The following is a 27994-nucleotide window of genomic DNA, read 5'->3' as shown; positions in this document are numbered from 1 at the left end:
ACTTGCTCCTCGGTGTTCTCCCGGCTCCTCTCCGTGTATCGCCTCGTTCAGACAGCGCCGGCGGTCTACGCCAAGCGCCGACGGTCCCGCAAGCCTCGCATTTTTTAATAGGCTTTCTGGCAACACAGTCTCGCAAGCCTCGCAGCGCTGCAGCGAGCGGGCGGTGAATACATTCGCGCACGTGTGTACCATCGCTCGCGACGTAGATGAATGGTGTGCTCGACGCCAAGAGGAAGACAACGATGATTAGGGAGGCGTAATTGGTTTCAAATTGACAGGAAATCGCGAGAAGAGGTATGATGGGTCGCTTGATAGTCGATCGCGGTCGCGTAATGAGGGAACGCTGAATATAGGTGACGTGGAGGCGGCTGTTGGCGGTAGTGCTGGTGAGCGGCATGAAACGCTGACGCGTCCGTGCCCTTGCTAATCATCGTCATCGTCTTCCCCTTCTTCCTCCTCGCCTTCATCGTCATCGTCGTCGTCTCGGGCATCGTCATCAATGAAGTTCCTTCCTTGTCCTCGAGTCGTACTGGCTCGCCTTGACGAGGAGCGTCGGGCTGGTGGTAATGAGTTGTCCACCTCGTCGTCCTGGTCCTCATTCTCATCCTCGTCACCCTCGTCACCCTCGTCATCCTCGACTACGTTGCTCCGCGAAGACCTGCGCCTTTTTGCGGCAGCACCAGACGGGCCTGACTGACTGCTACGACGACGTCCTGCTGCCACACCAAAGCTGCTCGTGCTGCCACGGCGCCCATTGGCCGCTACTGTGTTGCCGTTGCTCCTCCTCTGTCGCTTCCTTCGCTCTGTACTCGTCATGGCCTCCTCCGCGTCTTCCTCTGTCTCCTCATTGTCCAACCCCTCATCGTCATCATCATCGCGCGCTTGAGTAGCCTGACTAGCCCTCGGCCTTCTTCCCGTACCCAGACTCTCCTCTCCAACAGGCAGGGGCTCCCAGTTGGCCTTGCAGACGTAGCATTTGGCTGTGCCGTTGTGGCTGCCTGGCATGCCGCGCTCGCAGAAGTGGTGCAGCCGCCCTGAGCAGTTGGAGCGGGAGCATGCCGAACCCTGCGTGAGGTGACGAAGACCAAGGGAAAGCATCGAGTGAGCCGTCTGCAGCAGGCACGGTGGTCGTGACCTCGCGCGCTACGCACCTTCGTCACGATATCATGGCACTTGGCACACTCGAGGACATGCTCAGGGAATTGCTCCTTCAACCATGGCTCGAGCTCGAGTAGACTGCGTGGAGTGAGGAAGAGACGTCCGGATGGCGACATTCGCAACCACTGATGCCGTACGAGATTGTGTACCAGCTCCTCCGCCGCCTTTTTGGTCATAGAGGACGTCTTGTCCCTTGTAGCAACATTGAGGGCGAGCATCATGGTGCAACTAAACGTCTCGTCTTGAGCGGTGAAGATGACTTCGGCCTGCACAGGCGGCAATGAGTAGAGAAGGATCAGCTTTGCCGCGCGAAGCATACAATGCCCCTTCGCGTCATACTCACCAGTCGCTTAACCACTCCGATTTCATTAGGTGAGTACGTGGTAGCCAGCTGAGCGATCTCGTCCCCCTTTGTGTTTACGATGGCCAGGAGAGGCTTGCCAGTCCACTCGTCCACAATGCGGCGAACTTCGAGGCCGAGACCGGAGATAGCAGTGGAAGCCTCATGCACAAAGTTGTTGTATTGCGAGGCTCGATAGTCGACTTGGATGGGATGGAGCCAAGAGCAATAAAGTCGAATCTTAGCCTGGGGACAGTCAACATCCCTCGCTGGGGATCGCTGCACTCACCTCGCGCCGCGCCCGCAGCTGCCTTATGCAGAGCACGTCCCTGCTTCTCCGTCACGATGCGATGCGTCATCATGGCTTGGAGCCAGACTGCTCGCGCAAGATCGGGCATGGCGACGTTTGACGCCGTGCGTCAGATAATTCGTCGAGAGGTCAGAGATGATTGGACTGGTGGGTACGACACGAAGGAATCCAACACTTTGTCCAGCCCGCCACCTTTCTCCTTCTCCGTCTCCGTCTCCGGCTCGCTCCACGCTCTGTCCGCCCGCGACGCGTCAGACCAATTTCGGAGTCGAGGAGCTGCCCGTGGAAGACATGAAGGTGGCCGAGTAGACAAGGAGGACGGAGAGATGCAATCCATTACGATGACATGACGAACTCTACGCTACTTCTGTGCACGCCTAGCCTCAGCAGCGAGCTTCCAAACCTCGGCGCTCCTCCCGACCAAGGCCGCCAGTCGATCCGCCTTGCCATCCCCACCGTTATTCACCGCGCTGTGCGTCAACTTGACCACATTACTCGTCACACTAACTACCCCCACAAACAGACCCCAGCAAGCCAACACCTTCGCCGGCCTCTTGAAGCGATCGCCATCGTCGTGCAGGCTGCTGTACAGAATGCCAGGCAGGATGAAGGAAATGGTCGTTGAGCCCATCCCGCCCACAAAGCCTAGGATGATGGAGAGGTCGTCTACAAGAAGGGCAACGGAAAAGGTCGTTGCGAGGAGAAAGGCGGTCAGGCTCACCCAACGTTGGAGAGAGATCTCGTCGGGTGGAGAGCCGCCCGCTGATGAGATAAGGGACGTTTGGCTGGCCAGAAGCGTCTCGTACCCGCGCGCGTCATCCTCATCGTCTTCATCCTCGTCTTCATCGTTTCGCGTGTTGCGACGCTCGTCGTCCCCTGCTGGCAGCTCAATCCCCGGCCTTTGTGACGGTGGAGAAATGACCTTGTCCAGAGCTGCACGACAAGGATGGACTTGCAAGGGGTAGGAGAAGATTGTGAGGAGCACGATGGAGAGGCGGCCTACTGCGACGAAGACGGAGGAGGAGGGGTACATGGCGATGCTGCGAAGTGGAGTCGCGGAGACAACATCAGCTATGATTCTGCTGACGGCGCTGCCTTCGCTATTGCACCCACATGTTATCTCCCAGGTTGCTCCCGAACTCCAAGTAGCCCAACACGCCTACGGCGACGTAGACGCTCCCAGCCCCACCAATCGCGGACCCAATGGCAGACTTGGCTCGATCGAGGTGCATGAGCGGGTCAGAGGCAGAGAGCTCGTTGTAGACGGGCAGCATATTCTGCGCGCAGGTGAAGGCGAAGACGAAGACGCTGTGCAAGTGTGGTATCCTGAGGCGTTAGAAAGACGCGCCGCTGCTCGTGCTGGCCTCGTTGCTTGTCTGTCTGGCACTCACGGGAAGATGGCCAGGATGTGCGGCGAGAACACCAGTGCATGCACCTCCCCCCTTTCGGGCAGTGTGCTCCTCGCAGTGGGGCTCGCCGCAAAGACTACCACGATCACCACCAGATATGCCACTGCTGTCAAACTCAAATAGGAAGTATGGCGGAGCGAGTCGAGTTTGCGGAGGAAGCAGAGCGGCATGAGGAGGACAACGAGGAGGGTCACCCAGAAGTCCCTGTCGAGGAGAAGAGGCGGTATGGCCTCGTGCTCGTGACCAGCAGCTTTGAGGAATGAGAGCACCACTTGTGGCATAAGTTGGCCGGAAATGATAAGGTAGGAGATGGAGACGCCGTAGCACTGTGGGTCGGCAAAGAAGTACGCTGGTGGTCAGTCGGCTGCTGGAAAGCGACGGTAAGAGCGGGACGCTCAATCTTACCTTTAGTGCAATGGCCAGATCAAACCACCTGGCTCCTTTTGGGATGCTGCGGGACGAGGTGGATTGTAAATGACCAAGCCCAATCGCCCTTCTTTACCGCTCTTGGGCCCTTCTTTACCGCTCTGCCGACTCACGTCTTCAAAGCCACGCTGAAGAAACTCTGTCTCCTGCCACCCAGCTTATTTGCACACCTGGTGAGCAGGTATAGTCCCAGTGCCCCAGTGCAGCCACAGAGGATAATGAGGAAGACGCCTAGGAGCCAGCCAGTGTAGACAAAAGCGCCGGGCAGGGCAACCATGCCCGTGCCTATGATTGTGTTGCATAGATTGGCGATAGAGGAGACGAGAGAGGCATTGCCTCCGTCGAAGGATGTTTTGCGGGGGCGAGCGACTGCTGGTGGTATCGAAATGGAGACTGAGCGGGCGTTGTTGCCGTTTGGCTCTGTTGATGATGAGGCTGCTGCCTGGGTATCTTGATGTTGTGGCCTGCCATTGCTCGGGGCTCGAGGACCGTTAGATGACATCTTGGCCCTCCGGCAGACGTTGATGTCTCAAGGAGAGAGAGATGCGTACGTGGCCGTAAGGCGTAGCGAGAACAAAAGGACTTTGCTCTGCTCTGCTCTGTGTTGCGGACGTGAAGACGTGAATGAAGATGAGATGGAGTGGTAGGGTCGTGTGCGATAGACTAGCAGCCCCCCTCGCAGCTCGCCGAGTTTGGTGGCCCGCGCTCAACGATTGATGGACTGCAAGCGGCGGAGGAAGAGAAGTCGGCGGGCGTCGTCGTCGTCGCAGCGGCGGCTGCGCCCAAGGGCCCAAAAGTGAGACCAACGGCGAGCTGTGTCCAAGGGCGGGCAGGCAGGGCAGGGCGGCGAGGGCGGGCCAGGCAGCGCTGGACTTGAGCGGAGCGAGCGGGCAGGCAGCGAGGAGCGACGTCGACGACGACGTGGGCAGGCCAAGCAGGCAGACCGAAGTGTTGGAGTAGCGAGTCGGGTCAACGGCAGACAAGACGAACAGACGCCTCGTCTCCTCTCCATCTCTTCCTCATCATCACCTCGAATACGAGGTTGAACTCTATTCTTCTCCTTCTTCTTCACTCAGCCTACAGGGCTGCAGGCACATCTCACCCGCGTGCCCGAGACGACGCTGTCACTTGTGGGTCTCAGCGATTCGCATTGGCCGGACAGCGGCTGCGCTCCTCTTCGTCTTCGAGCGCCAGCTGTGCACGTCCAAGCATCCTGACGACGACGACGACCCACTGAAGAAGACCCCTTCGAATAAGCAACTACACTGGATACCCCATCGGCTCAACGCAGCATCGATCGAGTCAGCGCTACTACCCATCTTATCTCACTCACGACATCGCCCCCGCCCCTGAGCTACGCTGCAATACGACGGCACCTCGGTCCAGACACAAGCCAGCGGGGCAAGCGCGTCAGAAGACGCAAGTACTGGTCAAGATCTCTGACTGGCCAGACTTGCGAGCATGGCTGCCCTCCCACCATCTCAGCGCCATCGCAGGCCATCTTCGCCAGGTCAACAAGGTGTGCCCAGCAGCCCTCGTCGCTCTCTGCGCGGAAGACCATCGTCGAGCGGCACGCCAAATTCCCCGCCATCGACGTCGTCTTCGTCGACTGATCGCGCGAACACCCAAGGCTCCTCGATGAGTGGCTCGGCTGCCACGTCAAGACCGACGAGGCTAAGCCTCACCAGCAGAGCCGCAGCTCCTCAGTCCAATCCATCGGCTGGCGAAGATCGGTACCCGACCACCAGATACTCAGCTACCTCGTCGTCGACTTCAAACACAGGTAACAGAGGGCCATCGTATGGGTCCACTGCCGGCTCGAGCGCTCGTTTGGGGGACACCCTGCTGCGCAAGAGCAGCCCCATAACGGCATCGACTCGCACCTTCTCCAGCTCCGGCCAGCAGCAACCACAACAGCAGCAGCAGCATCTCTCTGCGGCGGCGAAAGCTCCTGAGTCACGGTCATCATCAATGTCGAGCTCAAAAGCGACGCCAGGGGCAGGTATGACGCCTAGCAGTAGCGCGTCCAATGGCCTCTTCACCGCAGCCACCTCACCCTCGACGTCATTGATGGGACCTCCGAAAGCCCGCCCGTCGGCTGGCAGAGTAGCGAGTGGAAGTCATGCTGCGCGTTCCCCACAATCGCAGCCACCGTTGCCGACCCTGCCTAACTTTGACGCCTCGATCCATTCGCCCATCTTCGGCAGCGGCATGGACGACGAGACGAACGAGACTGCCCTGTTCGACGACTCGATGTCCTCCTTCCCTTCTCTCTCTGGCCTCACTCCGCCACCGCGATCGACACCAGGCCCTGACGTTGCTGCCTCACCGCGCAATGATGCCAAGGTCCTCGGCGCCCTCTCAGCTCGCAGGCCCGACCTGCACATTAAGCTCGACGAGCCCAGTGCAGGCCAGGCGCCCTCATCAAGATTCTCGGCCTTCTCTCCGACCAATGCCACGCCTGACGTGTCAGATCGCAAGACGGCGGGCAGGGTGAACTCGACACTCTCAGCCAGCGGAAAGTCAGGCTCATCCTCTTCGGCAACGACGCCGGCTCGAGAGCTAACCCAGAGCATGGCTGGGCTAGGTCTAGGTCTTCCGTCCAGTCTAGGCTCAAGTCAGAGCGGTAGTGGAGGGCTATCAGCCTCTTCGAGCTTGGCTGTCATTCCACAGACGCCGGAGAGACGCGGCGAGCTATCACCAACAATCTCACCCAGCGGCTATGATCGTGCAGGGCAGATTGGACTCGGAGAGCTATCAACACCAAGATGGGCAGGAGATACCTCAATGAACAGTCGCACGTGGGGCAAGAGCTCACGCAGTGGCGAGCAGCAACCCACACCTGCTCGTGCTTCAGCAAAGTACCGCGACACATCTGCTACGAGCGCTGCCCAGCGTCACTCGCGAGCCATCTCGCTCACTTCGTCCGCGGCGCCACACGCAACGCAGCGTAACCCATCTGGGCCTCCGTCATCTAAAGCCACGCTCTCTACCTCCCCCTCGATGCCAGTTCACAATGTGACGAACCTGGCCTCCATCTCTTCCCTCACTCGGGACTTCGGCAATGACCCCACCGAGTACATGCGCAGCTTGCACGAAATGTCTGGAGGAGGCGCAGACAGCCCGCCCTTTTCCATAAATGCCATGTCCGAGTCCGACTCGAGCATCGCGCATGGCAACGAAGAGCTCGCGGGACTTAAAACGGCAATTGCGCAGAGTCAGGCGAAGGGAAGGTCAAGACCGGGGGGAGCAGCAGGCACTGTGTCTTCGCCGCAGAACAGCTCGGCCACGACGTTGCGACCGCGAGGAGAACCGACATCGTCGCCGCGAAAAGCATACCAATCATCGCCTCGAATTGGCGACCTGGCCTGGTCGGGTGAAGAGACTGGACCCTTTGGCGTCAGTTCCTCGTCGCCCCGTAGGACGGACAAGTCAGCCTTGCCGCAAGTGGTGGACCCCTACGGCGTCAGCGAAGACGAGTATCGCGGATCGTTTGACCTTAATTCGGCCATTGCTGACCTGCTCAAGGACGACGAAGACAGGCGCCAACGTCGCAAAGACGCAGGCATCGAGTCCGACACCGAGTCCGCGAGAGGATCGCTGGAGAAGTCGACCAGGAGTGTCGCAGGTGCTTCATCTTCGAAGCCACCCTCTCACCATGCCTCACCGCTGCGCAAACCGACCGACCTACCGAACATGACGGAGCGTCAGAGTCGATTTAGTAAGGCTAGTGGTGCTGCGACAGAGGGCAGCGAGAAACCTGTTCAGCGTAGTCGTCACTCCAGCTCGCCAGGTCATGTGCTCTCTGGCGGCTCCTCAGCTGCTGCTCCTCGAGCCAGCGGCCCTCGTCACTCCACGGCTGTCTCAGCAGCAATGGTCCCATCCAACTCGCAAAGCAGTGCTGGAGGTGGCAGCACGGTTGCTCGCAACGGAAGCAAGCGTGCGTCGAGTTCCAGCATCGGCCACACGTTGCTACGTGGTGGCTCGCTGCACTTTGGCGCTTCAGAGAATGAGACAATAGAGGCTGCGGAGGCGCTCAGGAAGCTGGACGGTATTGGCAGTGCAGGGTCGAGACGTAGGAGCGGGAGCCGTGAGCGTCCGTCTACGGAAGCGCCGTCGGTCAAGAGCCCTCGAGCGAGCAAGTCCTACTCCACTCAGTCTAGGCCAGGCAGCGCTGGTCGCCGCACGCCTGGCTCCAACAGCAGGCCATCATCGCCTGCTAGCACCTCGATACGAGCCCAGCGATCAACTGATGCCACCTCGCGTCAGCGTACCTCTGAGGAGTCACGTAACAGAAGGACATCCCGCAATCTTTCGAGGCCCCGCTACGACGAGCTTGGTGGCATTTCGCCAAAGATCAGCCTCGATAGTCCTACGGCTGCAGGGCTCTCCAGTCCGCGCACTCGCAAGTCAGCGCTTCCTCCCCTGCCGACGAGCAGCTCAGTCATGGCCGCTGCTAGCTACTCGCCTTCCATTGCTACCAACTCCAGTAAGAGGGTGTCCGCGGTGTCCACTGCATCTAGGGATTCGTCGAACAAGGATGCGGCAGCCACGGCAGCTACGCCCACCACTGCAGCTTCGCGTCTCTCCTTGACTGGCTCCAACAAGGCTGGGCGAGCTAGCGACGCCTCTTCGCACTGGACTGGCTCTATTGACACGCCGCGATCAGAGTCGTTTGAGGAGGATGATCGTTCAACCATGCAACAGCATGGTATACAAGGTTCGGGCAGTCGATCAGGAGGTGCGACGCCTGGTGGCAGCGCTCTGGTCATCCCACCTGTCCCTCCCTTGCCCAAGGCATGGGAGTCATCTCGCTCTGCATCGAACACCAATCTTCGCGCACTGGCAGCTGCTCCTACCACTGGAGCTGAGGCAGCTGACGCATACCCGGGCTCATCGCCAATGGCTCAGTCAACATCCTCCTTCGGCGGCAAAACTGGCAACGAGAGTTCCGTCACCTCACCACAGATCGACTCGGCTTCAAGCGGGGCAGGCAGCCGCTCCGTAGCAAAGAAGTGGAGCCTATCCAGCCTCTCCAACGCCCTCGGTCGCAGCCCTTCGTCCCATCGAAAAGGCAATGCAGACAGCTTCAACAGTCCTCAGCTGCCCACTTCACCGGTGATGACGACCAACTCAAGCACGCGCGCTGGGCCAAGGTCGAGTGTTGAGACGGGCTCGACGGCGGGAACGCTCAAAGATGCGAGTGTGGACGTGGCCAACAGCAGCTTTGAGTCTTCTTCCCGTCCAAGTACCAAGCCACAGAGCCCTGCGCGTCGTACACCGTCCTTCTTCCGCAGGCGTCAAACGGGAGGAAGCAGCAGTGATGCGCCCTTCCAAGCTTCTAGCTCATCCTCTAGCGGCGGGCTCTCTGCAGGAGCGAAGCAATCCCCTGATCTCTCCTCTTCCAGACGTAGCCCGCAACCGTCCGCTGGTCGCTCATCCCGCAAGTCTATCCTCGGACTGGGCAGCCTGCTCAAAGGGAGCGGATCGAGGAAGAGCGTCGCAGTCTCCAACGACGAGTCGCAGACGTCGAACCTGTCATCCTCTGCCACGTTGCCCAGTCTTAGCACGGATGAGCCTCCCACGCCGAGCAGCAAAACGCCCAAGGCCTCTCGCCGTACGAGCCTTATTGGACGAAGACGTGGCAAGACCTTGCCTTCCTCAACTGACCCGCCTGTGGTTCCTCCAGCTACTCTGCCACCTATGCAGCTAGCCCCGATCGGTACCACGCCCAGTCTGCGCAACATGACGAGCAAGCCAGATCTATCGGGTGCAGCGACCACGGTAGACGACACCAATACTGTGCGACGCAGACTGGCCAATAGCAATTCGACGGGCGACCTGCAGGCCAAGACGCGTCCGTCGGCTGAGGAATCCCAGCCGCAGACGCCGCGCACTGCTATGCCCACCATTCAGGACAACTCGCCCAAGGGACAAACGATGCAGCCGCTGCCCAACACGGACTTGCAAACGCCCACCACTTCTGCCGTCAGTCGCATCCCGCGCGCCACGGGCTCGATTCGCCGTACGCCGCTGCGGACCGCCAATGAGGGCGCCAACAATGGCAGTGAGATGACCCCTTCGGCCTCGTTCGCGAGTGTGCGACGATTAAGCAGCTATGGTGGAAGTGCATTGCCCTCGCTTAGTAAAAGCGCGACGATGGCGTCGTTGGCGTCCAACTTCGGGATCCAGAATGGAACGACTGGCCCCGAGGACGACAGTGCCTCGGTTGCCAGCTCAGAGACGATACAGAAGGGCAAAGAGGCTCGGCGCAAGTCTGCCACTGCGGCAGCGCAGGGTCCCGGGTCATCGGCCTTGTCTTCATCAACGAGTGGCAGCGGTGTGTCATCCACGATTCAGCCAATTCTCAACGCCTACAACGCAGCCAAAACAACAAGCGAGGTGGATGGGGCTCTACGTCGCGCCAGGATCACGGCTTACTCGAGTAATCTGTCCACCACGGATCGCGAGGCGCTCAACAACTTATTTGCACGACATGAGCAGAAGACCAAAGCTGGGGCGAGCGATCAGCAACAACCTCAGACTCAGGCCGCACCGGTCATCAAGGCGAAGATCAGCGAGGGCGTACCGGCCAGGATGCAACGTCAGCCATCCACAACTTCACGCGAAGCTCTCTCTTCGAGTCAGACGTCAAGCGGTGTACCACGCCGTGTAAAGACGTCTTCCACCGTAGCTGGCTCCTCGGCCGCCCGCGCCGCTCGCGAATCTGCCCTGAGCAACAGCACCTCCGGCAGCACGCCGTCGGCTTCGGCCTCGAGCGCTGCCCGCACAGCCAGTCGCGCGCTATCACGCGGCTCCCCCGCCACCCTCCTAGACAGTCGCTCCACCTCTGCCGCGTCCACCGCCGTGGACGAAGAGGAGCGTCTGGGAGACGAGGAAATGGAGGCGTACATCCGCCGCTCACACGCCAAGAAGCTGGCGCAAGGCGTCTCGCAAGACGAGCTGGACAAGATGCTGAAGTTCCCCGAGCCGGAGCCACCCTCCAAGGCTTATTCGCCTCGGCAGGCTGAGGCTTTGTACGGGAATCAGCTGAGTGAGTTTGAGGCCAAGGAGATGTTCCAGTATCAGGAGATCTACTACGTCGGCAACCCTCGCTCCAAGATCATGGCCACGCCCGACAAATCATCGAGCAATCACGGGTACGACGATGAGCGCGGGGACTACATTGTGGTGGACCGGGATCACCTCGCCTATCGCTACGAGATCGTCGGCACCCTCGGTCGAGGCTCTTTTGGTCAAGTACTGCAATGCAAGGACCACAAGACTGGTCGAAGCGTGGCCATCAAGCTCATTCGCAACAAGAAGCGTTTCCATCACCAAGCCCTCGTGGAGGTCAAGATCCTGCAGAACCTGGTGCAATGGGACCCGGATGAGCAGTACAATGTCATCAAGATGACGGACTCCTTTTACTTCCGCAATCACCTCTGCATCTCCATGGAGTTATTGAGCATCAATCTGTACGAGCTGATCAAGGCCAACAGCTTTGCTGGGTTCACGACTGGGTTGATTCGCAGGTTCAGCAGTCAGGTGCTGCTCAGCTTGGTTCTGATGAAGCATCACCGCGTCGTGCACTGCGATTTGAAGCCGGAGAACATCTTGCTCAAGCATCCTCGGAAGAGCGCGATCAAGGTTATCGATTTCGGATCGAGCTGCTTTGAGCACGAAAAGTGAGTGTGGGCGCAGCGAGATCGCCACGCCTCTTGACTCACGCTGACCCTTGCTTGCCCCACGCGCAGAGTCTATACCTACATCCAGTCACGCTTCTACCGCAGTCCCGAGGTGATCCTCGGCATGAACTACCACACAGCGATCGATATCTGGTCTCTCGGCTGCATCCTCGCCGAGCTCTACACGGGCTACCCGCTTTTCCCTGGCGAAAACGAACAAGAACAGCTCTCCTGCATCATGGAAGTCCTCGGTGTACCCGACCGCTACCTCGTCGACCGCTCTTCCCGCAAGAAGCTGTTCTTCGACTCCACAGGCAGCCCGCGCCCGTACGTGAGCAACAAGGGCAAGCGGAGGAGAGCGGGAACCAGGACCCTAGGGCAGGCATTGAAGTGTGGAGACGAGCTCTTCTTGGACTTCTTGGCTAGGTGTCTCGTGTGGGATCCAGAGCGACGAATCAAGCCGGAGGCAGCATTGAGGCATGCGTGGATTCGCTCGGCTGCTGGAGGGGGACCATCTACGGTCGGACATGTGAGGCAGACATCCCTTTCGCTGCGCAACGCTGCTGCAGGAGCCAACAGCTCGACCGTTGCGTCCAGCTCTGGTGCAGGGGTGAGTTCCACGCCACGCACGGCCAGAGCAAGCTTGATCACCTCGTCTTCCACGAGTGCCGCAAGCGTCATGGCCGCCAGGGCGTCGACGGTTACGCAGCCTACCAGTCATCACGGTCATGTGCCTTCAACTCCAGGCAAGAGAGCGTCACTGCAGGGAAGGGCGGGAAGCGATATGCATCAGACGCCGGGGTCGATCAGGAGAGGGCAACAGCAGCAGCAGCAGTCGGTTGGATCGTGAAAGGAGGAGACAGGGATGGCTATGAGATGGTCACGGCTGTTTGAAGAATCACATCTATGAGTCTACAATAAAGTCAAACCAACACCACAACACACAACAATACCCAGCGGCACCACGAGGTCACCCGCTCTTCTTCTTTCCTCTTCTACTTTCACGACTATGCAGACTCCTCTCTCGGGTAGGGCGGATATTCACTACGACGGCTATGTTCCCCTGCAAAGGTCTTTTTTGCTCTCTCTTCTTTGTCTCCTGATGACGGTAATCGAGACATGATGAACAGACTGGGCAGTGTGATGCGCGATGGAGATATTTGATTGATGCTCGATGTGAAGCCGATCGATGATTTGCATGGTATCGCCTCGTATGAGGATTGCCTGTCTGCCGCAGTCTTATCCTCGTTGTCTGACTTTGTCCCCTCGTCTACATCTACGTGTACCACTGCTCCCATCTTTTCCTCTCCTCCTCATTCCCTTCAAAAGTAAATCCATCCAGCTTCATAACCTCGTCCCATCCCTCTCCTTCCCCACTCCCCATCACAGGCGGCTGCAACGTCTTGTAATACGTGGCAAATGCCATGCCAGGCAATTTACCCCTCTTGGCCTCTCCAGCTTCTTCCTCCGCGTGACCCCACTCAGCCCTAAAAGCGTCATTATGCACGGCAATCGCCTGCGGAACGTTGAGGTGGATGGCGAGGAGGTGTACCTTCTTGCGATCCACACCGGGAGTCGTGGAGAGGAGGTCGATATACGGCTTGCGCGCTTGGCGCGTGGGGTTGGTGTTGTCTATCACGACGCTCTTGCCAGCTTTGAGAGCCTCGGCCGCAGTAGAGAGGCAGCGAGCGGGGGTCTTCAGCAGATCCCTGTTGGCCCGCACCCATTGTGTTTTGCGGGAAGAGCAGAGGGCGCGAGCGATGCGGCTTTTGCCGGAGGCTTGCGGGCCGACCAGGATGAGCAGGGTTTGCGGGTTGGTGGGGAGGAGGAGACGCTCGACGAGGTCAGGAATGGTGAACGAGGAGGAGGAGACGACAGCCGTGGTCGCGGGACTGGGGAGGACGACGGGGTGATACCCCTTGAACTGAAATGGGCTGCGGCGGGCGTGCGTAGGAGTGTGAGTGTGAGTGACGTGATCAAAGGCGCTGACGCACTTCATCACACCCTTTAGCCTTCTCAGAGAATGCTACTTACGCCGGCTGCTCCTTGAAAAAGAATTCCTCCGGAGTGTGGAACTTCCATCCTAAATTCGCAGCGAGCTTGCGATCTCCATCTCCGTGGTCGGCCTTGGACCGATGCCCTCCTGGCCCACGTCCCGCCGCATCTCCGACGTAGAAGGAATGCGCTCGCTCTTGTGAACCGTCTGATCCCATCGATCCCATGTCTAGCGGCGCAATTGCATCCTCCCCGCCAGCGACCCGCCACATCTCCTTGAGCATCCCAATCCATCCCGGGCGAGGCTTGCGGTACTCGTCGTCTCGCACGGGGGCAAAGACGACAAAAGGTCTTCCGATCCTCACTGCGACCAAACTCAGCCTCTCTTTCCACACTTTCAGCCTCTCAAACTTGTCGGCCTTTCTCGGCACGTCGAGGTTCTTTTGATTCGTCACCAGGACGAGCAAAGCGCCGGCGTCGCTCTCACTCCTTACGGCCTCGAGGAGCGAGTCCTGTTCGAGCTCACTTTGGCCGCAGAATTTCCAATCCGAGGCACTTTCGAAATTGTAGCTCATTTTCCCCGATGCTGTTCGAATGAGCGTATCATCGAGATCAAACGCGGCGACCTTGTGTTTGCCCGAGAGGCGAGGATGGCGTTTGGCGTGAGAGGAGGAAGGGTCAGCGGCGGCCAGAATGGTGGCACGGTCGATGGCATATGCGAATGGATCGCCGAAGACCCCCAGGAGGCAGGACTGATCATGTCCGAGGGGCGTGCGCCAATGGATTCTGGGGACAGGGCCTGCGGAGCGTGGAGCAAAGAAGCCCTTCTTGCCGTTGACGGCGCTCCAGTTGCCAAAGACATCGCCGTTTCCCGTACGCGCAGCTGAAGTAGCTGCCGGGACCTCAATGGACTGCTTGACCCCGCCATTGTTTGCCTCGACATTGCGTCGTTGAGAAGCAGCTACGCTGGTCTCCTTCTTGAGAACCTTTTTTGGCTGCGTAGGCTCCTCCTCATCCTCTGTGCAGCTCTCCGGGTCATTGCCCACCGCCATAGCGCTCGAGTTCGTCCCTTCCTCGACCTTGCGCTTACCCGCCATGCTGAGAGCGCGATGAAGCGAAGAACCTCTCTTTGCCTCCAACGATTCCTTGTTGACGGAGACGATGGGCAGACGGCACGCTCGTCCTATTAGGAACGGCAGCAATGGACCCAGACGTAGCAAGGCGAGACGCCTCAACTGCGGGCGCAAGGATGCCTGTGAGACTAGAATTGTCAGCTCTGTGCAGGTTTGGACCTTGCCCAGCTATTGTGATTGTGAAATATCGAGCTGAAGGCGGTCGAATTCTGGTAGTATCTTGTATCGAGAGGGAGTGAGGGAGAGGAAGAGGAACAACGTCGACTCGTCAGTCCGCCCTCTCACGTCGAGCACGTAGCACGGGCCACACGGCTCGACGCGTCGATCAGAGGGGAATGGGTTCGACTCATTCCTCCTCAAGGTAGCGTCATGTTCAATAAAATAGCAGCTTGGTGAAGGGCCAGAGAGGTGAGAATGAAGAGTATAGTAAAAGACAACGGCAACCTAGATGTGTAGGTCACCCGAAGACAAGCTATTGGATAGAAGACAAATCCGCGTGTCTCCCTTCAAAGGCATCACGATCCGCTCCTTGGTGCCCGTGCCACGCAAGCTCAGATTCCCAGCTCCTCTTCCATCTCCCTCACCCTGTCCTCATCCTCGTGTCCTGCTTCGCCCACAATGACGGTGTCGTCTCCCGCGTCTCCGTTCCCACCGTCCTCAGCAGCAGACGCGAAGCCCACGTTGGAAGCCGTCCCCATCTCCACAAGTGTGGTTGGAGCGCGCGATCCCAGCGTTGGGCGCTGTGGGCGTGCTACTGCTACTTCTTCCCTGTTCTCTGCATCATCGTCCTCCCCGTCCTCCTCTTCGCCGGCAGAAAGCTCCCGCAGTTCCCGCTCCTGCTCGCGCATCGCTGCCAGAGACTCATCTGGGTCCGTGATACCGCGAATGGCTTCGTCCACCACTGATTCGGGTGCGAGGGAATTGAAGCCAGCGATGACTGCAGAGGGTCCAGGCGATTGAGGCATGGCTGCGCTACTTGAAGCCGTTGCCGCGGCAGCCGTCAAGTCTCCCAAGCTAGCAACCCTCGTTCCCAGCCTGGGCGTCATCGGCCCAGTGACGGAACCACGATGGGGAAGAGCAGGGCGTCCACCTGCAGGGACGGCAGCAGCAGGAGCGGGAATGGCCTGCCTTGGACCAGGGTACGCAGGCAAGTCCTCGGCCTCGTTCAATCTCGACCCATCGTCCCTGAACAGCTGCGTATAAGCCGGCAGCACAGGAGCATCACCTGGCGCACCCATACTGATCATAGGCGGCTGCAAGGTTGTCCTGCCTGGCCCACCATCCTCGGAGTCCTGCCCACTCGTGGTTACAGTAATGGGCATCGGAGCGAATTGCTCCCTGACCTCCCTAGGCGGAGCCTCCGTGAAACGCACAGGGACACACATTACAAGGGCTTGACCCCATTCGCCTTCGCCTCCAAGGGGCTTGGCTCCGAAACCGAAGCCGAGCTTGACTTTCAGCTTGTGGCGAATGCGCATGTGCGGGCTTTCATAGTCTGACAGGAGTTGAGGTGTGCCCTCACGACGGGCTGCAGAAGCAGATGATGGAACGAGAGGAAGGTTGACCGTCATGCGGATTCTGCCCTTGGTGAGATCCACCCCGTGAGAGTCGTCACCACTGAAGTTGTAGGTGGCTCGCGGTTGGTCTACATCGAGTTGATCGAGACCACCACCGATGCCGCCGTTCGAGCCTATGACTGCTGAGCCGTTGGGTCCACTGCCGTTGCCTGCGTTGCCGGAAGCGCCTTCCTCGTATCCACCTTCCATGACTGCCGTCGCAAAGGTGCTGAGGCCCCGCACCGCAGCTTCGTAGGCTCGTCGACCGCGCCCTGTCCGCCTCGGTGTTGTAGGTGAGTTGCTGCTGCTGCTGCTGCCGTTGCCCACGGAGACGGAGGCGGACAGAGGAGCAGAAGATTGTAGGACTGCCCCGCTTGCCGTGGTGACTTGGGGAATGGCAAGAGGCGGGCCGCTCGGCCGACGAGGGGTCGGAGCTCCAGCAGGGGCGAGCGGAAGAGAGGAGCTTTGAGGCTGAGCAAGAGCGGGTGCTGGTCCTTCTGCAGCAGGTGCGCGGCTGGGAGAGGCCCCCCGGACAATGCTTGAGGAGCCTCGACGACCTTGTGCGTCAGCGAAGAGCTCGCGCTGCTGCGTCTGAAGGCCCTCCGACCGGATGGTGCTTGCCGTACTTTGAGATGCTGCGGCTGAGGACGAGGACGACGTCTGCTCGACGGCGGTAGGCAGAGGGGGAACAGGCGGCGGTGGTGTGGCTACACCGCCATGAGTTCTCGACGGCCCAGCGCTGCCACTGCCACTGCCATTGTTGCCTCCGACGGGAACGAGAGACTTACGTCTGTTTCCCTTTTCTTTGCCCTTGCCTTTGCGATCACCTGCCTCTGCAGAGGTGCCCTGTTGGCCTTCCCTCTCCTTGTCCTTCTGCTGGAAGCTCGGTGGCGGCCCCACTACATTACTCCTCACGCGCTCCACGTCATTCTCCTCCGACGTCAGCCTGCGTCCACTATCAAGCAATGCCAGATGGCTCCTCATCGGCTCAGGGTCATACGCTGACCTCACGCGGACCTCCTGAGAGCTTTCCACCGGCCTGTTTCCCATCGGCGGCGTGTATGCCGGCAGAACTGGTAACTCTACGGCCTTGATCTTCGGCTCGGGTGGCACGGGGAATGTTGCGCAGAAAGTGCGCGAAGGTACAGATGTGTGCCGCTCAGACTGGGTGCACATGAGCTCCATGTCCCTCAACCTCAAGCCGCCCAACTCGCGCACTTTGGTCCAGCCAGGGGTGCGACCAACCTCGACTTGGATGCCGAAGGTGAGAATCTCTGCATTCTGGACTTGAATATGCGATGGGACGGAGATGGTTAGGCTGAAGGGCAGTCCGTCTCCTTCCTCAATGCCGGAGTCGATCGGTGGGTGAAGGATGGGACGATGCAGGAAGTGACGCATCGGCGGGGCTCCGTTATTGGTCGAGGAAGCTGCATTGTCTGTATTTGAGCCCGGTTGGGCGCCAAATTCGTGTGTTGCACCCATGGCGGAGCTGGTCCGGACGGGGGGAGGAGGAGGATGACGAGCCGCCATTGCCTGCTTCGATGGGTCGGTCGGGCCGTTGAGAGCGCTGGGGGCAATGGGCAGGGGGGCTGGTGGAGCTCTGTCAGGTACAGCCGGCTGGGGAGCAGACACTGTGGTAGGAGCTGCTGCTGGCTCGATTGCAGGCGCCATGGCGGGCGTGCTCGTGCTACTGAAGGTTGGCGTGCTCTGAGCAACGACAGCAGGACCAAGAGTGGTAGACGCCGGCGCCGGCGTTGCCTCTGGCACGGGTGGCAATTCGCGCTGCTCTCTGACAGGTTGAGGTGGCTGCTGTGACTCAGCCTGTTGTCTCGCCGGCGGAGGATCCTGCGCCCCGGCAGGTAGCGAGTCGCCTACAACTGCGAGTCTTGCCACGGGCACTGGGATCACGTCACGACACCTCCGCACCACAATCAAATACTTGTTGCTCTTGACCAGCAGCGTACCATCTGCCTGGCGCTTCGTCCCTCCTCCATCAAGTCGAGCAGAAAGCGATGGGCGGTGAGGCGGTACAAGTGACCCTCCAGAGACGTTGCGCTGCTGCTCTCCGCTCTCATTGGCTGAGGTGGATGAAGTGCGAGCTTTGAGGGAGAGCTGCTTCGCGCGCTTGCTGAGCCAGCTTTCCCTGCCTCGGTTCCGCTGACTCGACGACCCACCGAGGTCTAGGTCTGGCAGCTGCTGCACGTGCTGCGTCGGGCTAGACGTCGTAGGTAGAAGCTCACCATGCTCGCCGACCATCATCGACTCGGGCTCGGCAGTCAAATTATGTCTCTCTGTGGTGACGGTTGAGGGCGCACCTTGCGCATTCAGCACGACAGCGGAGGCCCCTACGCAGTAGAAGGTGGCACCAAAGCGCGAGTAGGCTGAGCCAGGCAACCAGCCGGGGATGTTGAGGTCGAATTGAATCTTGTAGCGGAGTGGCTCGTTGCTTGTTGTCTCGTCCGCTTCAAGGTCGGAAGCTAGCGGCAGCGTGGCATCGTCAGCGAGAAGCTCCTGCGGAACCTCGCACAGCTTGATGCCGGAGTAGCGACCAGAGAGATCGGCGTACGTGGAGAAGCCAGAGAAGGTGAGCGTCAGAGATTTGACGGTGACCGGCCTCGACGGATCAGCTGATCGTTGCGGACGCGGTACGGTGACTAGGACATGGCCTGACAGCGAGTAGTTGGCGCTGGTCTGCGTGGATCCAAACATATTGACCGTGTCCACCATCGGATCAATCGAAAGAGTTACCTCACGCGCGCGCTGCTCTTCCCTCTTCTTCCTACGCGCCTCCTTCTCTTGCGCTTTGGCAATTGCACGGAGCTGGTCAGCTGCTGACTGGCGTGACTCCAGTGGCGAGTCATGACTGGCGGCAGTGGCTGTGGGAGGCTCAGTGGCAGCCAGAAACTCCATCGCTGACATACCTGCCCCACCACCGCTAGGGCTAGCATCACGCTCGCGCACAGGCGAGCTGGCTACCATAGACACTGGTCGCGGTCGTGGTCGATTGGGTGACGAAGACGGGCCAGGGACAACCAGAGACGAGGGTCCACCAGCCGCGCCGCGGGCGACGGACAGAGTTGGTCCTGAGGCAGAACGTGGCGCTGGCGCTGATGATGAAGCTGGGGGCTCGGCGCTGAGGAAGTCCATCATTGTCATGCGTCGATCATTACGACGAGCGCGGCGGGTGTTCGGGAGGTCGTCTTCCAGGTCCTCATCCATGAGCTCGCGATTAGCCTCGTCTCCATCGGACTCGTCGCCGAGCATGTTACCTCCTCCTGCTGATCGAGGGCTCAAGCCTGAGTACCGCGCTCGTGAGGGTGAGCTCGAGACGCCCAGCGATGAAGATGCAGGAACTGCTATACCGTCGGCAGCCGAGACGTCGAGCGCTGGCAGGGCACTGGCTCGTTGCGCAGCTTTACGTCGGATCTCTTTGAGTGACGTCGAGGGTGTTGCCACGCTTCCGCTCCCGCTCAAGCTCGAGCTTGGTTCTCCCGAGTGTATACCGGCTGCTGTGGTCGCAGCCTCCTGGCTGACAGCTCTCTGCCAAACTCTCGCATTTGAGGACGGCCCCGCATCTCTCGCATCCTCGTCCGACGCCTGAGCGGGCCTGGGCGTATCATCTGCAAACGACGGCCCTCTTGATGCAGAGGCTGAATTGATCTTCCTCTCTGCGTCCAACGCTGGGCTGTCGTGACCGCTTGGAGTGTCTGTGCCGGCTATTGAAGGTGGAGCTGTGGCATACATGGCGGAGCCTGGAGGGCCGTCGCTGGGTATGTCGAGATTCGACGAGGTGTCGCGCGCCATTGCTTGCGATCGGGCGATGGAGGGCTTCGAGGAGGTTGGCATTGTGCTGCTCGTGGACTGCGTCTGCTCATTGGAGACTGCGTCTGGTTGAGACCAATGTGATACGTCGAAGCTGCCAATGCCTTCGAATGAGGGCAGGGGGATCAAGCCTTGCGCACCATTGCTCGCCACATCTGTAGCTGGCTGACGAGATGCTACGAGCTCGCTAGGCTGCCTCGCTTTGGAGCCATTGACGTTGGCATTCTCGACGCCGTGGACTGCCTGAAGCTGTGGCATTGGCTCCGTCGGGATCCAGCTAGCATTCATACGCTGCTTGCTGCTGACTGGACGCAGCAAACCAAAGAAAGACCCGCTTCTGCTCTTCGCCAGCGTATGCCCTCCCTCAAGAGCAGGCGATCCGCCGTTCCCAGTAACAGCAGCTGCTGCGGCAGCGCTAGCCGATTTCGTGGACAGCTCGCCCGAGCTCCTCTGCTTCGACAGAAGGCGCGACTTGGACTTGCTTTTTCTCAAACGATGCTGCTGGTGCGCCGCCGAGGGGTCAGTCAGAATGGAGTCGGTGCTGTCGCTGACGTTGCCCTGCGAGAGCAAGGGGCTGTGACGCAGCCGCGGTGATGGGGACGTCGATGCGCTTGCGGCAGAGGTGCTATTGCGCCGATGCCTGCTGCTGCTGCTGAAGTGGTGTCGCGGATTCAGCAGGTCCATTGCCTGGCTGGAAGAAGGATAATGATGATGAGACTCGACGTTGTCCGGCTGCTGCGTCCAGGTCATGAGCTGGGCAGGAGCAAGGATGAGAATGAAGGACGAGGAGAATGGGTAGCCGTGTATGCAGCTGGAAGGCTGACCTAAGCGTCGCTGTTGATGGTGAGACGGGCCGTCGTCATTGCTTTGCGGCTGTAGTCGGGGCGATGGCTGCTACGTCTGTTACGCCTCACTCCTCTCTGCGGTCTTCCGAGACGAGACGTCACGAGACGAAGAGGGGTTCAGAAAGACGAGACCCGCGAGCAAGTGGAGCGCTCGCGAAGCGAGTGCCGGACGATGATGAATAGTAAAGATGATGATATATCGCGACGCCGTTTGTGATGTTGGTTCTTCGTCGCTCGTACGTAGTCGTGATTTGAACTCGCCGTCGTTGGTGTCAATGTTCGTTCGTTAGCCTCGTCGTAGCTGGTGAGCCACACTCCTCGTTGCTCATTGCTGCACTCGAGTCCCTCTCGCTCGCCCCGCCTCCTGCACCAGCCGCCGCCCGCCTCCGCCTCCGCCCTCTTCATCTCCGCCCTGCTCTTAGAGCGCCTCGCGACTCTACCGACCACCAGAGTGACGCAGTGCCCTGACCGCCGAGCTGACGACGACGCGGCCAAGGCTCAGTCCGCATACGACGACGCTCGCCGCGAGCTCCACACGGCTGACCGCCCGTATCTCGCGACCCTGGACCCGCCCGACCGCCAGCCAGCCAACCTCTACTCCTGACCTATTGCAGCGACCAACGCAATCCCCCCCTCTCTCTCATCTCTCCTTACCACCATTATCACCACCACCGACAACAACTCCTCCTCTCTCAGTTGATCATCGCCATGCGGACATCGTACCTTGGCACCTTGGCAACCGCCTTGGCTGCTGCTTCATTCGCAGTAGCCGCCCCAGCTGCTCAGCATGCTGCGTCATTCAAGCCCGGTCAGACCCTGTCTACCTACGTCTCGGCCACTGGCGCTGAGCCTGCACCCCTCCATGCTCAAGAGACCCACCCCACCATCGAGGGCTCTTACATGGTCATCCTCAAAGACGGCGTCTCGACCGTTGACTTCTTTGCGCACCGTGCCATGATCACCGCCGCTCAGCAGTCGGCCAATGCGTTCCATGCCACCACGGCGGACGACGCTGCCGGCATCGGCCACATCTACGAGCTTGAGCAGCACCTCCAGGGTTACGCTGGCAAGTTCACCGATGACGTCGTCGACTACATTCGCTCGCTGCCTGAGGTGGCGTACGTCGAGAGGGACTCCGTCGTTAAGACGATGGAGATGCCCTACGACGAGTCCATGATCTGGGATACCCCTTACGACGTTTCCGTCGACAACGTCGCCATCGCTTCTGACCACCAACAGGCTGTTGAGAAGGGTGCTCCCTGGGTGAGTGGCGCCACGCTTGACCGCTTGCCTTATCTTGAGACGAGTGTCTGACACGTCCGCTGTCGCATCGCAGGGTCTTGCTCGTGTCTCGCACCGCAAGGAGCTTGGTCTCGGATCGTTCTCCAGGTACCTCTACGACGAGGACGCCGGAGAGGGTGTGACCGCATACATCATCGAGTAAGTAGCGAGAGCATCTCGAAAGTAGCGATAAGGCACAAGGCTGACGTGTCCTCGCCTCCACTCCCGCTTCGCAGCACCGGTATCAACATCAACCACGTCGAGTTCGAGGGTCGTGCTCGTTGGGGCAAGACTATGCCCGCCGGCTCCACTGACAAGGATGGTGAGCACGTCGCGCAGCCACACCCTGAGCGCGTCACCGTAACTGATCTTACTTTCTGCCACACCACGCTCGCGTAGGCAACGGACACGGCACCCACTGCGCTGGCACCGTCGTCTCTCGCAAGTACGGCGTAGCCAAGAAGGCCGACGTCGTTGCCGTCAAGGTCCTGTCCGACTCTGGCTCTGGCTCCATGTCCGACGTCACGGGCGGTGTCCTCTGGGCCGTCGAGGACGCCAAGAAGCAGTCTGCCGCCTTTGCTGCCAACCCATCGTCGACCAAGGCCAAGAAGCACAAGGGCTTCGTCGCTAACATGTCTCTCGGTGGCGGCAAGTCCCCCACTCTCGACCGCGCTGTAGACGGTGCTACCAAGTCTGGCCTTTCCTTTGCCGTCGCTGCTGGTAATGAGAACCAGGATGCATGCAACACATCGCCCGCCGGCGCCGAGGGCCCCGTCACTGTGGGTGCCTCGACGATCAACGACGAGCGTGCCTACTTTTCCAACAAGGGCAAGTGCGTCGACGTCTTCGGCCCTGGCTTGAACATTCTCTCCACCTGGAACACGGGCAACACCTCGACCAACACCATCTCGGGCACCTCGATGGCCTCTCCCCACGTCTGCGGTATTCTCGCCTACTACCTCAGCCTGCAAGACGATGGCAGCTCCAAGGCTGCCACGGCTTCCTTTGACGCTGCGTCGAACTCTCTGCTCCGCTTCCTTCCCCTGCAGGAGTCCCTCGCTCTGGCTGCCTACAAGGCCACTCAGTGGCTCTTTGGTACTGGCGCCGTGCTCGAGACTACCAATGCTTGGAAGGGATACGCTGCCGGCTTCCCCATCATGACGGCCATCAGCCCCGACTCGCTCAAGACGCTCATTGAGAAGGTAGCCACCAAGGGGGCCCTCCACCAGCTCGAGAAGGACACTGTCAACCTGCTTGTGTTCAACAACGCGACCCTCACTTAAGTTCGCGGAGTGGCAGTAGATGGTAGCAGTCAGCTTGGACATCTATCAGCATCAGCATCCATCCTCCCCTTCTCTTGCCTCGTCTCTTTTCCCCATCTAACGAAGCCTCATTCCCTCATCTTGTCAATCACTCCCGTCGTGGCCTACCAATGAAGTGTATCTCTCCTTTCCATCATAACAATCAATTAAAGAGAAGTCGCAGGAATCGAGCTCGTATTGCTACAGCGTGGTGCGTACAAAGGCGAGAAGGTGTGGGGTCCTAGAGGATGACGAGAGAGAGGGCGAAGGGGTGGGGTCCAGGTGTGGTCAGCAAACAGCTCTCTTCGTCTGCTTGAGGGTACACAGCCTTCGTTCTCCCTCGCCTACGTGGCCCTCTCTTCTCTCGCCGAGATCAGACGTGGTAGACGTCTCTTCCTTTCCCACCCCGCCAAGGGTGGGTCTGAAAGCTATGCATGTCATTTTTGTCTAAGCATTTGGTCATCCTCTGGTCGGGTGTGAGAGCGAGATGGGGCGCGCGAGCCCGAGGGAGGGACAGTGCAGTGGTGTGATGCGCCTAAACGTGGGTACTTACAAGGCATCGCGAGCGGAGAGGTGGACGGGTATGGAGGGATACAATTGAAGACAGGAAAGTTGCGAAAGCTGCGAGCTCGCTCTTGTCTTTGCCCTTTGCCTCTCACCGCTTCTGCATCTTCGGCCCTCCGATCCGACCGTCGCTCGCGAATCGACGCTCGAGCCAGACGATTTCGTGGAGGCGGGCGGTACTCGGGACTCGAGCGACATCGTCGTCTTGCTCAGCACCACGTTCACCACGTCGTCTCGATCAAGCATGGCCGCAGCCGCCATGGTAGCGCCATCTTCGATTGCGGGCCCCTCACGCCCGCGCCACCCCAACCCACACATTCGCAAGCTCCTAACCCGCCCAGGACCCTACTGCGACTCACCCACCTCGTACCCACCCGCCGATCCCTCGCCCTCACACTTCCTCACAACGCAATGTAAGATCCTCGTCATCGGCGCAGGCGGTCTGGGATGCGAGATTCTGTGCAATCTAGCTCTGAGCGGGTTCAGAGACATCCACGTAATCGACATGGACACCATCGATGTTTCAAACCTCAATCGCCAGTTCCTGTTCAGAGAGAAGGATGTAGGGCAGAGCAAGGCAGAGACAGCTGCCGCATTCGTCATGAAGCGCTGCCCCGGCGTGACAGTTACACCTTATCATGGCAAGATCCAGGACAAGGGGGACGATTACTATCTCTCATTCGATGTCATTGTATGCGGCCTGGACAGCGTAGACGCACGACGTTGGATATCCGCCACGCTCGTCAACCTCGTGGACGACGAGAATCCAAAGTCCCTCAAGCCCCTCATCGATGGTGGGACAGAAGGATTCAAGGGTCAAGCACGAGTCATCCTCCCCACCATCACGAGCTGCTACGAATGTTCCCTCGACATGCTCACGCGACAGACCACCTTCCCCATCTGCACCATAGCCAATACGCCCCGCCTGCCGGAGCACTGTATCGAATGGGCCTCCGTCCTCGAGTGGCCCAAAGTGCATGGTGAAGGCAAAAAGGTGGACGGCGACGATCCAGAGCACATTAGCTGGCTCCTCTCACGAGCTCAAGAGCGGGCAAAGGAGCACGGCATCACTGGCGTCACTTGGGAGCTCACTCAAGGAGTAGTCAAGAACATCATCCCCGCCATTGCATCAACGAACGCAGTCATCGCGGCGGCATGCACGCAAGAAGCTCTCAAGATCGCTACGGGATGCAACCCTTTCCTGAACAACTATACTATGTACACGGGAAATGAAGGGGTGTACACCTACACTTTCGAGCACCAAAAGCGGGCGGAATGCCCGGTCTGTGGGGGAGAGGCACGCTCCTTCCCTGTCAAAGCGGAGGAGACTGTAGGCGATGTGGTGGAGCGACTGAAAGAAGTGCAAGACCTGCAGATCAAGCGTCCCTCCCTCGCTTTTTCAGGCGATGCAAGCGACGCGGGCAAAGCGGGCAAGCCACTATATTTCCAGGCGCCAAAGCAGTTGGAGGAGGCTACGAGGCCCAACTTGGAGAGGAAGTGCGCTGAGGTATTCGAGGAGGGGGATGAGGTTGATGTTACAGATGCGGGGCTGCCATTCCAGTTGACGCTGGTCATTACGTTTGAGGGAGGGAGTGTGGCATAGGCGGTCCCCTCCATGAGCAATGAGACACGACACATCTGCAACACGATTCACTCATATCCACACAAACGCCGCGAACATGACATTGCGACTCGTTCTCTCATACCTACTTCTTCCCCTTCTTCTTGTCAACCTTCGCAATCGCCTTGTTCTTGTCCTTCTTGCTCGTCTTGTTCGCTCTCCTCTCCTTCTGCGCAGACTTCACCGCAGCCTTCCGCTCCTTCTTCGCGTCGCGATCCTCATGACGATGTCCGCGTGGAGGTCGATCCGGGTGTCGTTCTCCGTCTTCCTCGTCTGATGATTCCGAGCCTGAAGAGGAGCCGGACGAATCCTGACCACTTTCCTCGCCGCCCTCGCCGTCTTCCGGCTTGGTCGAGTGGGGTTGAGCACCCTTTGCCTGTGCCTCGTCCAGCCCAGTCACCCCGCCCGCGTAGATGAGCCCCTCCCCATCCGCAGCATCACCGTCGCCTTGCACCCCGTCTTGCTTGTTGCGCTTCAGACGCTCGATGTCCCTCTCGGGATCATAGACGTCGTTGAGCGTGCGCGGAATGTACGAGGAAAGGAAGACACGATCCGAGTCTGCTGAGCCGCTGCCATTCGCGTTCGCGCTGGCCGTCTCGGTGGTGTCCTGGCCGGCGGTAGAAGACGGCGTATCTGCCGCCGCTGAAGATGAGGATGGCGTAGCCTTGCTGCTGGTGGCGCTGGCCTCCATCATGGTCTTGAGCTCGGCCATCAGCTCATCCTCGCTCTCTCCAGCCTCGCGCTGCCTGACCTCAAGGAGAGCGAACGGACCGGTCCCGCCCGTCTCAACGACATTGCTGCCTGTCGACTCTGGTCCCTTCACGCCTCCCTCCGCCGATGCTGATGCTGCAGCATCCCCATACGCGTCATCCTCCCTCTCCTGCTCCACCCCTACCCTCCCTCCACCTCCTCTCCTCAGCCCGCTCGGCTCTTTTAACACCCAATCAAACACCTTGCGCAGTCCCATCACTCTGACACCACCACGCTTCGCGAAGTACGCCTCAACATGGGCAATGTCCGCGCGCAAAAAGTCGAGCGCTTTGGGATGATCATGCTCCACAGACTGCGAGACGTCGATGATCCATAGATGCCCATCCGAGTGGTAGAGGACGTTGTACTCGCTAAGATCGGCGTGGACTAAACGACAGGAGTGCCACATTGTGCGAATTGCGACGAGCATTTCGCGGTAGAGGAACTCCCACTTGGAGTCGCCCGCCGGAGGTTGGCCTGACTCCTGCGCAGCATCATGACGTTCCCTGTCAATCTGATCGATCACCTTCTCGGCGTCTTTAAGTCGCGGACTGGCCCATCCATCGTCGTCACCTACAAAATCCATGACGAGAACATGATCCCTCAACTCGAGCGGCTTGGGCGCTCTCACTCCAGCACTCGCCAATCTCTTGAGATTGCGGGCCTCCTTTTCTGCCCAAGTCTTGACCATCTTCCTCGGGTTGGACCCGGTGTACCCGTTCCTAAATCTGAATTCTCCGGAGACGTACTGATGTCGATCTTTGAATACCAAAATGGAAGTCTTGTAGATCTTGATTGCTACGTGGCCGCGCTTTTGCAGTTGCCTCTCGCTCAGTGGAGTAGCGTCCGTCTCCCCCTCCGAAAGTGGCGGAGGCAGAGAAGCATGGTAGACGTTGGCCTCTTTGCCTGTGGAAATGACACCGTCTATATGCTCGAGGAAGCCCCTTTGAAGCATCTTGAAGAGGATGACGAGGGTGCGTGGGTCGAGGACCTGTTGGTTTGTGGCTCGGTCTGCCTTGTCCTTCTCGCGGGTCGTCGAGGCCGAGCTCCCTGCTGCGCCTGATCCGCCGGTCTTGCGAGGGACGGATCCTGAAATCGACGAGGAGAGGGAGATGCGAGAGGCGTATGAGGATAGGGAGTTCAATTGAGCCGTCGTGCGGTCATGAGGAGTGGTGGAGGACGACGTGGGCTGATCCTGAGAGGAGGCGTTGGCTTGACCTTCGTTGTTGGTGTTGGGCTTACTCTTGCTGGAGTGACTGCCTGACACTGATGGCGAGGCTGCATTGGCTGCCTCTCGCGCCTCCTTGGCTGCGATGACTCTTCGCGGCGCGTTCATGGCTGGCAGTGGGACCGAAGAGCCGGACGAGCCTTCTGCGACGGACTGAATCTGCCGTGAGCGATTGTATAGCTTCGTGAAGTCTGCGAGGGTGAAGGATGAGCAGAGTGAGCGAATGTATCATGACATTTGGCATCGCCAATTTACCTCCTCTTGCCAGGTCCCAGTCAGCATCGTCCACTGCCAATGCTCGAACGGCCTCCAGTTCTTCCTCGTCCATTGAGTCGTCATCGTCATCGTCGTCGTCTTCCTCCACTTCTTCATAAGCCTGACCTTCGCGCTGGACCTTCAACGCGTCTCCATCATCTATCCTGGGCAGCTCCTTGTGCTGCTGGGCCACACTCGTCATGATGGGCTTGATTTGGTGATGGTGATGGTGACCGGGAGCGTAGCGTTGCAACCTGCGCCTCGCCGCCACTTTTGAAGCCCTTTCCGTCTCGTCTCCAACCACGTGGCCTG

The 27994-nt window shown here is 59.4% G+C and overlaps 8 protein-coding genes across 8 annotated transcripts; 3 read left to right on the top strand and 5 right to left on the bottom strand.

Moving 5' to 3' along the window:
- Positions 1 to 242: 242 nt before the first annotated feature.
- BDZ90DRAFT_281212 (hypothetical protein) lies at positions 243 to 1959 on the bottom strand. The gene is made up of 4 exons (XM_025509343.1): positions 1788 to 1959; positions 1502 to 1701; positions 1152 to 1424; positions 243 to 1065 (listed from the first exon to the last, which is right to left on the bottom strand). Exons 1-4 carry the CDS (start codon positions 1894 to 1896, stop codon positions 424 to 426), a joined length of 1224 nt encoding a protein of 407 aa, XP_025360432.1. The 5' UTR covers positions 1897 to 1959; the 3' UTR covers positions 243 to 423.
- Positions 1960 to 2162: 203 nt separating this feature from the next.
- On the bottom strand, positions 2163 to 4362 carry BDZ90DRAFT_233833 (hypothetical protein). The gene is made up of 5 exons (XM_025506782.1): positions 3757 to 4362; positions 3623 to 3668; positions 3200 to 3543; positions 2922 to 3116; positions 2163 to 2848 (listed from the first exon to the last, which is right to left on the bottom strand). Exons 1-5 carry the CDS (start codon positions 4143 to 4145, stop codon positions 2170 to 2172), a joined length of 1653 nt encoding a protein of 550 aa, XP_025360431.1. The 5' UTR covers positions 4146 to 4362; the 3' UTR covers positions 2163 to 2169.
- A 6166-nt stretch (positions 4363 to 10528) lies between these two features.
- Positions 10529 to 11839, top strand: BDZ90DRAFT_214927 (kinase-like protein; the record flags this gene model as incomplete). Its single annotated transcript, XM_025504202.1, has 2 exons — positions 10529 to 11331; positions 11401 to 11839. Coding segments are annotated over 2 exons (1242 nt in total), but the record flags the coding sequence as incomplete, so codon positions are not given.
- A 635-nt stretch (positions 11840 to 12474) lies between these two features.
- Positions 12475 to 14696, bottom strand: BDZ90DRAFT_233831 (PNK3P-domain-containing protein). Its single transcript, XM_025506781.1, has 2 exons — positions 13366 to 14696; positions 12475 to 13265 (listed from the first exon to the last, which is right to left on the bottom strand). The coding sequence occupies exons 1-2, from the start codon at positions 14421 to 14423 to the stop codon at positions 12608 to 12610; spliced, it is 1716 nt and encodes a 571-aa protein (XP_025360429.1). The 5' UTR covers positions 14424 to 14696; the 3' UTR covers positions 12475 to 12607.
- A 123-nt stretch (positions 14697 to 14819) lies between these two features.
- BDZ90DRAFT_233830 (hypothetical protein) lies at positions 14820 to 20964 on the bottom strand. Its single transcript, XM_025506780.1, has one exon. It carries the CDS (start codon positions 20585 to 20587, stop codon positions 15011 to 15013), a length of 5577 nt encoding a protein of 1858 aa, XP_025360428.1. The 5' UTR covers positions 20588 to 20964; the 3' UTR covers positions 14820 to 15010.
- Positions 20965 to 21162: 198 nt separating this feature from the next.
- BDZ90DRAFT_233829 (hypothetical protein) lies at positions 21163 to 23501 on the top strand. The gene is made up of 4 exons (XM_025506779.1): positions 21163 to 21945; positions 22019 to 22122; positions 22200 to 22285; positions 22363 to 23501. The coding sequence occupies exons 1-4, from the start codon at positions 21391 to 21393 to the stop codon at positions 23244 to 23246; spliced, it is 1629 nt and encodes a 542-aa protein (XP_025360427.1). The 5' UTR covers positions 21163 to 21390; the 3' UTR covers positions 23247 to 23501.
- A 535-nt stretch (positions 23502 to 24036) lies between these two features.
- On the top strand, positions 24037 to 25716 carry BDZ90DRAFT_233828 (hypothetical protein). Its single transcript, XM_025506778.1, has one exon. The coding sequence runs from the start codon at positions 24073 to 24075 to the stop codon at positions 25429 to 25431; it is 1359 nt and encodes a 452-aa protein (XP_025360426.1). The 5' UTR covers positions 24037 to 24072; the 3' UTR covers positions 25432 to 25716.
- Positions 25047 to 27920, bottom strand: BDZ90DRAFT_275690 (RIO1-domain-containing protein). Its single transcript, XM_025508893.1, has 2 exons — positions 27683 to 27920; positions 25047 to 27618 (listed from the first exon to the last, which is right to left on the bottom strand). Exons 1-2 carry the CDS (start codon positions 27882 to 27884, stop codon positions 25535 to 25537), a joined length of 2286 nt encoding a protein of 761 aa, XP_025360425.1. The 5' UTR covers positions 27885 to 27920; the 3' UTR covers positions 25047 to 25534.
- Between the last annotated feature and the right edge of the window lie 74 nt (positions 27921 to 27994).

The sequence above is a fragment of the Jaminaea rosea genome, assembly GCF_003144245.1.
Source record: "Jaminaea rosea strain MCA 5214 unplaced genomic scaffold BDZ90scaffold_13, whole genome shotgun sequence".
Taxonomy (NCBI): Eukaryota; Fungi; Basidiomycota; class Exobasidiomycetes; order Microstromatales; genus Jaminaea; species Jaminaea rosea.
The sequence above is the reverse complement of the archived record's forward strand: the minus strand, read 5'-3'. Positions and strand labels throughout refer to the sequence as shown.

Coding starts and splice junctions, on each gene's coding strand:
- BDZ90DRAFT_233828 (XM_025506778.1), top strand. CDS start 24,073: ATGGCCGCAGCCGCCATGGTAGCGCCATCTTCGATTGCGGGCCCCTCA.
- BDZ90DRAFT_233833 (XM_025506782.1), bottom strand. CDS start 4,145: ATGTCATCTAACGGTCCTCGAGCCCCGAGCAATGGCAGGCCACAACAT. Junction 3,669..3,756: donor TTCAGCGTGGCTTTGAAGAC/GTGAGTCGGCAG, acceptor CTCGTCCCGCAG/CATCCCAAAAGGAGCCAGGT. Junction 3,117..3,199: donor CACATCCTGGCCATCTTCCC/GTGAGTGCCAGA, acceptor ACACTTGCACAG/CGTCTTCGTCTTCGCCTTCA.
- BDZ90DRAFT_233830 (XM_025506780.1), bottom strand. CDS start 20,587: ATGACCTGGACGCAGCAGCCGGACAACGTCGAGTCTCATCATCATTAT.
- BDZ90DRAFT_233829 (XM_025506779.1), top strand. CDS start 21,391: ATGCGGACATCGTACCTTGGCACCTTGGCAACCGCCTTGGCTGCTGCT. Junction 21,946..22,018: donor TTGAGAAGGGTGCTCCCTGG/GTGAGTGGCGCC, acceptor GTCGCATCGCAG/GGTCTTGCTCGTGTCTCGCA. Junction 22,123..22,199: donor GTGACCGCATACATCATCGA/GTAAGTAGCGAG, acceptor CCCGCTTCGCAG/CACCGGTATCAACATCAACC.
- BDZ90DRAFT_281212 (XM_025509343.1), bottom strand. CDS start 1,896: ATGCCCGATCTTGCGCGAGCAGTCTGGCTCCAAGCCATGATGACGCAT. Junction 1,702..1,787: donor AGCTGCGGGCGCGGCGCGAG/GTGAGTGCAGCG, acceptor ATCCCATCCAAG/TCGACTATCGAGCCTCGCAA. Junction 1,066..1,151: donor GCCATGATATCGTGACGAAG/GTGCGTAGCGCG, acceptor CACCTCACGCAG/GGTTCGGCATGCTCCCGCTC.
- BDZ90DRAFT_275690 (XM_025508893.1), bottom strand. CDS start 27,884: ATGACGAGTGTGGCCCAGCAGCACAAGGAGCTGCCCAGGATAGATGAT. Junction 27,619..27,682: donor CTGGGACCTGGCAAGAGGAG/GTAAATTGGCGA, acceptor TCACCCTCGCAG/ACTTCACGAAGCTATACAAT.
- BDZ90DRAFT_233831 (XM_025506781.1), bottom strand. CDS start 14,423: ATGGCGGGTAAGCGCAAGGTCGAGGAAGGGACGAACTCGAGCGCTATG. Junction 13,266..13,365: donor TTTTTCAAGGAGCAGCCGGC/GTAAGTAGCATT, acceptor CGCCCGCCGCAG/CCCATTTCAGTTCAAGGGGT.